Raw genomic sequence first — 7,683 nt, forward strand, 5'->3', positions numbered from 1 at the left:
CCCCCCTTGCCACATCACGGCTTGACAGAGGAGTGTCCTGCTGTAAGGCAGCCCTGTCCCCCTGAGCCTGAGACCCCTTGGCGCAGCAGGCCCCACTGTCCATGGCGGGAGCAGAGCTGGCAGGGAGCGCCATGGTGGGTGATGGGGGGTGGTCACGGGCACAGTGGAGATGCGGCCAGCTCTGGGGGCACCTGACCAGCACAGTCATACAGGGTCCTCTGCGCCGAAGGGCCTAGCACTTGGGATCTGATGCTCTGCCCCTCGCTGTCTTGATAATCTGAATAATTTGTGTTTTGCTGACTGATCAGTGGAACATCTATTGGGAGCTTGGAGCCCGGGCTGAGGAACAGTCCTACCCTGGACCAAACCTCCCTCCAAGAGAAAAGCCTTCACAGAACTTAAACGCTCCCAAGTGTAACTTCCCACGTCTATTTCCCACCCCTCTGGAGCCCCAGCTGTAAAATGGAGGAAATACAGTTTCTCCCAACCCCCTCTCTCCCATCGGGACTGTGAACAGACTTCTTGAGTTCCGATCAAACCTGAAAAATTCTCAAATCCAAATTTCATGTACCAGGCAGAGGGAAAGCCATCTTCACCTTCCTTCCTTAGAAGGAGCGGTTTGCAGTGAGCAGGGCCCAGAGAGAGGCTGAGCCGAGCAGTGAGGGAATTCACAGCTGTCGAGCCACATGTAACCACCGGGTGGCCCCAGAGAGCTGATACCGGTGCAGCGGCCTCAGTGGTCATGCACCGTGCCAGGCCCCAGGCTGCGTGCTCCGGGCATCTGCTCCCATCTGACCCCAGGAGAGCCTGTGAGGATGACCCAGTCTGCTTCACACCCGAGGATGTGGAGCTCAGAGAGGGGAGGTGGCCAGCCCAGCGGCCTCCATGGGGATGCTGTGGGGCTGCGTCTCTGCTCCGAGGGGGTGTAGGGGAACCAAGCCTGCACGTGGGCAGGTGGGTCCAGCCTTTGGTCGAGGCTTCAGCCCTTCATGAGCACTTGGCTTGGGTCTGAATCACCAGGACCCCCATTTCCCAGCTGCAAAGCCTGGGGCAAATCTTTTTGCCTCTCTGAGCCTCAGTTTCCTCATCTGTTAAGTGGGGTGTTAATGCACGCCTTGTGGGGTTGCTGTGAGGACTAAATGAGGTGTTGAGTGTAGAGCCCTGGACTCAGGGCCTGTGCAGGGTAAGAGATTAAGCAATGGCAGCTGTGAGGGTCGCAGGACATTGGCTCTGACCTCCCTTGTCCTGCCCGTCTGCACGGGCACTTCATCAGGCTGGCAGGAAAGCTGGGCCTGGGGGAGCCCCGTTGCTCTGCAGTGCCTCTTGGAGGTCAGGGACAGGGCTCAGCGGTGTCCATGAGGATGGGTCCTGGTGGGCAGGTGGGTGACCCAGCTCCCCGCCCTACCCCTAGCCAAAAAAAGAGCAATCATCATCCAATGCCCGGTGCGGGTGGGGGTTACATTTCCAATAACGAGCATCACTGCTCTGATGTGCTCGGACGAAGGCCTCACGTTCATGCGCTGCAGCTGCCCGCCCCTGCCGTCCTCACACACCCAGGCTTGCTCAGAGGTCAGGCGGAAACGCCAGGGAGCTGCCGACTCACGAGACTGGTCTCTGCTGGCTGCTCCCCAGAGCAGGTGGCCCTCTCTGCTGGGGCTGCCCCACCCTGCCCCTCGTCTTTCTGTCCTTCACAGGCAACCAGCAGGTCAACACTGTCTCCATCAGCCAGGTTCTCTCCAACGAAAACCTCATCAGCTACAATAAGTTTGTGCAGGTATGAGGGCCGTGCGCCATGCATGGGGGTAGGCGTGGCTGGGGATGGGGTTGTGCACAGAGGTCTGAGGCTCACGGTTCGGGACAGCCCAGGGTGGGAGGGGGGTGGGGAGGGCAACAGGCCCAGACAGAGAGTCTCTAAATCCCGGCTTTCACTTGAGAGAAATGAGGGGTCAAGCCAGGTGCATGCAAGGACAAGCATTCCAGGCAGAGGGAACAGCACAGACAATGGCCCTGAGGCGGAACGAAGAGGCCTGGAGCGTTTAAGGACGAACCTGGGGGCCCAAGAGGAATGAGGAGAGAGGGGGCCACCCAGGGCCCTGCAGGGCAGCGCTGGGGCTTTGGCTGTGACTCTGGGTGTGACTGGAGGCCGTCTGGGGATCTGAGCGCAGGGCAGACTCGATCTGACTTACGCTTTGAAATGGTCTCTCTGCTGCTGGGCTGAGAGTCTGTCTTCTTTTATGGCAAGGGGCCGAGGTAGTGACAGTAGGTCCCAGCGGGGAGCAAGGGCACTTCAAGTGGATACCAGAGAGCGGTTCAGTAAAGGGGATTTTTGCAAAGGCACAGGGCGGGCTTGAGGAAATCAACAAGGGCCTATTCCACCTCCCCAGGGTAGGAAGAGGGGAGCTCTCCCCTCCCCCGGGTCTGGAGGAATTGGCCGAGGAGCGTGTTACTGAAACCTGGGGGGGTCGCTCCAAACACGGCCACAGTGTTGTCATTAGCCTCCAATTAAATAAATAAATTAAAAAAAAAAAAAAGAGGTTGTAAGACGGGAGCTGGGACTGCACAGTCAACCTGCCGTGACCCCAACCACTCCCAGCAGCGCCCACACCTTCGGCAACCGCCCCCACGGGCTGAGCCCAGCGGGAAGCCTGTGGGTTCAGGGGCCCCTGGTTCCCAAGGGTCAGCCTCCCAGGACGCAGCACAGGGAAGAAGGGGGACAGGGGTCCAGAAGAACAGACAATGTCCAGCGCAGGGCCCTCCGAGAAGCGCACGCCGGGATGGGGGTGACCCTCGCAGAGACTGAATTAGGGAGCATGCCTTCAGGAGTGGAGGAGGCCGGGCGAGCTGGCCCTGGGGGCAGGGGCAGGCAGGGCGGGCGGGTCCCTGACGCCCCGCAGCCCGCCCCATCAGGCTCAGCAAAGCGGGGCGGAAGCCGAGAGCCAGCCTCTGGTCCTGCTCGGCTTGGAGACACCCTCTGCCTCTGTCCCTGCGCTTAGCCCCTGGCCGTGCACAGCGGGCGCCGTGCACACCGGCTGGCTTTCAGGGCCGGAGCTCACAGCTGGCTCTCGTGGGCTCCACTCCTGCGGGGGGAGAGTGATGAGGAGCCTTGTCATGGTCACCACGTGGGGCAAGAGCGGAAGAAGCCGGGAGGCCCATGAGGAGACCTCCCGGAGGCCAGGCCGCAGGGGACGGTGCTCCACCCGCGTGGCGGGGCAGGTGGAGGGGGTCGGATCCGGCGTGTTTTGCAAGTAAATGGAAGAGCCGCGGGACTCGCTGACAGAGGCAGAGTGAGAGGACAGGCATCAAGAATGACTGCAGGGTTTTCTTTTTCACTGGAGTGTGCGGTCTGCACGCTCCGTCACTTTAGCCGTGTCTGACCCTTTGCAACCCCATGGGTCGTAGCCCACAAGGATCCTCTGTCCATGGGATTCTCTAGGCAAGAACACTGGGGTGGGTTGCCATGCCCTTCAGGGGATCTTCCCGACCCAGGGACAGAACCCACCTCTCCTGCATCTCACGCGTTGGGGGCGGACACTTTTTTACCCACGGAGCTACCTGGGAACCTGACTCTGCTTTATGATGATGTGTTAGTGTCCGCTGTACGGGGAAGTGGGTCAGCTGATTAACACCAGCTCCCCGCCCTCCCGCACCCCCACCCCACCTTCCAGAGTCATCACAGGGCCCCTAGCTCAGCTCCCCGTGCTGTAGGCAAGCTCCCACCAGCTATGTGTGGGCGCGCGTACTTGTCAGTGCCTTTGTCTGAGCAGCGGTGATTCCAGAGCTGAGGATGTGGTAGGGAGGGCGTGGAGGGGTGGGTAGAGATGAAAGCTTGTCTTTGGACTCCTCACGTGCCCGTCAGACATCCAGGTGGAGATGCGCAGGGCTGGTTGTATCTGCATGTCTGAGCTGAGGGCAAGCGTTGGGCCTTGTGAAGGTTCCTGTGTGGGTGCTCAGTCATCTCCAGCTCTTTGCCGCCCTGTGGACTGAAGCCGCCAGGCTCCTCTGTCTGTGGCTCAGGGGCTGGGACATAGAAATGTGGGAGCTGGCGGGGTCTGGTGCTTGATCCCGAAAGAGCGAGGCTCTATCTAGAGAAGGGAGCGGGTGGACGGAGTGCCCTGAGCCACGCTCTCGTGGGCCCTGCCAGGGGGAGAGGCTGCGGTGGGGGGACCCGAGCAGGCGTGTTCCGATGAAGGTGCACAAGGGGAGGTTTGTGTGGAGGGCCGACCTGTGGGCACTTGGGCATCTTGTCCATCCTTGAGCAGACGTGCCCCTTGGGATGCCCCCCTCCCGGCACCGGCCAGGCCTCCCTGACTCCCCCTCCGTCCTCCGCCCCCAGAGCTGCATCGACTGGAACCGGGAGGTGCTGAAGCGGGAGCTGGGCCTGGCCGAGCGGGACATCGTGGACATCCCGCAGCTGTTCAAGACAGAGAGGAGGAAGGCCGTGGCCTTCTTCCCGGACTTGGTGAGACCGTCAGCCAGGACTTACGGTTTTGTCAGATTAGGCGCCAAGCCTCCCCGCCCCCGGGGGCCAAACACCTGCTGCAGTTGTGTTTGGGGTTGAGGGGCCGGGGCTGGGGGCAGGGAGACTCCGAGGTCCCACGGTCCCAGCAGAAGGAGCTCTTCTTGACCGATTGTCACGGCCACTACGAAATGCTCACTGGCCAAGCTGAGCACTCTGGGCCCATCAGGCAAGGGCCCTCCTCTCCTCCCAGGGACTCACTCGGTATTTGTGGAGTGAGCGAAAGATTGCATGAGGCTGTGCGCGTAGCATCCACTGGAAGGTCAGATACCCCTGCTGCTCCCTTTCCCCCAGCTCCCGGATGCTCACCCACCCCCCGCATATTTAAGGTTCCCTGTGTGAGAGGCAGAGATGCCTCTGGCTGCTCCCTGCTCCCAAGGAGCTGCCAGCCAAACCTGGTCGGGGAGAAGCTCGCTTCACCTCCCTGAAGGTTTGTCCCAAAGATCTACTTTGTGTGGTAGAGTGATCTGCCAGTTCAGAGGTGAAGCAAAGCACTTCCAGCCCGAGAGGCAGGACTGGAGGCCCAAGCGGGCTCCGTGGAAGAAGAGGCTTTGCCTCGGGTGTCTCTGAAACTTGAACTTGCATCTGGAACACTGGGTCGTCGGGGCCCCACCCCAGCGGTTCTGATCCTGCAGGGCCTGAGACTCGCTGCCTTTCTAACAGTGAACCCCCGGGCGCTCTCTGAGGCCCACCCCTCAAGCAGCCCAGCGGTCAGTCAGCCAGCTCCCTCCTGCCCCTTTCCCCTCCCCATCTGCACCCTCCCTACCTCCATCCCTCGGAGGAACTAGACTTGCCCAGTGACTTGCAGGCAGCCTGTCCACACCACCCTTGCTTCATCCCTCCTTTCCTTCCCCTTTCTGCCTTTTTGCCCTCTTTGATTTCCCCACTTGCAAAGCCTCTCATTACTCCCTTTCCTTCCTGCATCTCCAAGGAGGCCTTGCCACGAGGTCCGTGCCCCCAGAAGCTGGTGCAGCGGTCTGGATTCTTGTGTTTGTAGGAGACAGAAGACCACCGGAGCGGGTTTCAGCCAGAGCCGAAGATTTAGCATAAGGCTCATGGCAGGGGTGGCCACTGTGGGGGGCATTAGGAGGGGCTGGAACCAGCTCCTGTTTCCACGTCTACATCGCTCATCCCTCCCCTTCCTCCTAGCCTCCTCTCCTGCTTGGCTTCCCTATCTTCTCTGTCCCTGGGGACGAACATTACTATGGCCCCAGAGAAGTGCAGACACAGGGAGAGAGACTCAGCTGTCCCACCACGGTAACAGCACCGCCCGAGGAGGGAATCTGACTGGTCCAGCTTGGGTCACACATCTACCCTGGTCCCCTCGGCTGTAGCCTGGGAGCTCGGGATTCCGTAGCAGAGGCGTGGCGGCTGCCACAGCCGACCCACAAGGGGGGCAGCCCCCTGGGAGAGACGTCGTCGTGAGCTCTGCACGTCCATAGCTGCTTAGAGCTCCTGCCAGACCACGTCCCTCCCTCACTGCCTGGAGCGGCAAGTGGCTGTTTGCAAGGCGGCTTCAAAGACAACACCAGGTCCCGCTGAGCACAGAGAAGGTGCTGGGCTGGGAGCCGATGCCGCCCCTGGCCTGGGCGCCCCCTCTGAGCACAGAGAAGGTGCTGGGCTTGGAGCTGATGCTGCCCCTGACCTGGGCGCCCCCTCTGAACATAGAGAAGCTGCTGGGCTGGGAGCCGATGCCGCCCCTGACCTGGGCGCCCCTCTGAGCATAGAGAAGGTGCTGGGCTGGGAGCTGATGCTGCCCCTGACCTGGGCGCCCCCTCTGAACATAGAGAAGGTGCTGGGGTGGGAGCCGATGCTCCCCCTGACCTGGGCGCCCCCTTCTTTGCAGGTGAACATGCTGGTGCTGGGCAAGCACCTGGGCATCCCCAAGCCCTTCGGGCCCGTCATCAACGGCCGCTGCTGCCTGGAGGAGAAGGTGCGGTCCCTGCTGGAGCCGCTGGGCCTGCACTGCGTCTTCATCGACGACTTCACCCCGTACCACATGCTGCACGGGGAGGTGCACTGCGGCACCAACGTGCGCCGGGAGCCCTTCTCCTTCAAGTGGTGGCACATGCAGCCCTGAGCCGCCCGCCACCACCCTTTACCCCTGGGGTGGGCCGTCCGCCTCGGTGATGGAGGCCGAAACAGGCCCCTGAACAATAAGTGTCAAGAGACCCCAAGGTTCCGGATGGAGCTCCCGCTCGGAAGCTTTTGCCTCCAAGTGTTCAAACGCCTTGCCTGCCGCCCATGCGGTTCTCAGACTTCACCACCTTGGCTTCCCAAGAAGGACCTCGTTTCTTGTGGTCTGTCTTGCAGATCAGCATGACCCATGGGGACTCCTCCAAACAGCCCCCTCTCTACCCCCAAATCCTCTGTGTGGAGCCTAATACCCCCTGGAGTCTAGGAAACATCCACACCTCTCCTCTGCCTGCTGGGCCTGTGTGTCCTAAGGCAGGAAGGACCCACGATCCTGCTTTGGTCTGATTGCTTCTCGCTCTGCAGGGGAGCTCATTTCCTAAAGTCACAGGACAGGAGAGATTTAGCCCAGAGCCTCACCCACAGTGAAGGAGCAGAGGTCTGTTTAGATTGAGGTGGGACCAGCATTCCAACTCCCAAGCCTCTGACCAGCTGTTGAAATCTCCCTTGCCCAGCGCCCAGCATAGTACGTGCTTCTAGATGTGTGTTGAAGCAACATTAGCCACGCCTTACTTAGCCTGAGAAACATCTCATCATCTGACCTTTAGAAATTGGGTATGGTTCTAAATCCTCCTGGAATTTCTTGGAGATGACAATATCTGGGGAATTCTTGGAGATTGGGAAGACTGGGTGCAAGGGTGGAAAATGTCCTTCATAAGACATAAGGTGCTTTAGTGGCCCTGGGCCTCTCTGCAGGAGGGAAAACCCCTCGTAGCATCAGTCCTGGGCTTTCTGTTGACCCCAGGTCAACGCTCCACGTCCTACTTTGCCTCAGGAGAGGGGGCCTGGTGGGACCAACCCCCCCAAGACCACTCACGACAGGAGGGCTCTGGGTGGGGATGGACCAGTCTGAGCTCAGGTGGGCAGGGAAGGGGGTGGCGTGGCTTTCTCCAGGTGTTTGTCAGTTCCATGGGTGCTCTGTGTGGGTCCAGCTGTGCTTCCATCACTGGCTAATAAATCAAGAGAAACACAAA

The 7,683-nt window shown here is 60.5% G+C and overlaps 1 protein-coding gene across 2 annotated transcripts in view; it reads left to right on the top strand.

Moving 5' to 3' along the window:
* The window catches only part of PADI3 (peptidyl arginine deiminase 3), a 29,856-nt gene extending 22,173 nt beyond the window's left edge, over positions 1-7,683 (top strand). For both annotated transcript variants that reach the window (XM_043908941.1, XM_043908942.1), the window contains 3 exons: positions 1,695-1,774; positions 4,334-4,459; positions 6,363-7,683. In XM_043908941.1, the coding sequence (XP_043764876.1) occupies positions 1,695-1,774; positions 4,334-4,459; positions 6,363-6,596 (440 nt within the window). In that variant the 3' untranslated portion in view covers positions 6,597-7,683. The remainder of the gene's footprint in view (positions 1-1,694; positions 1,775-4,333; positions 4,460-6,362) is intronic.

The sequence above is a fragment of the Cervus elaphus genome, chromosome 8, assembly GCF_910594005.1.
Source record: "Cervus elaphus chromosome 8, mCerEla1.1, whole genome shotgun sequence".
Lineage (NCBI taxonomy): Eukaryota > Metazoa > Chordata > Mammalia > Artiodactyla > Cervidae > Cervus > Cervus elaphus.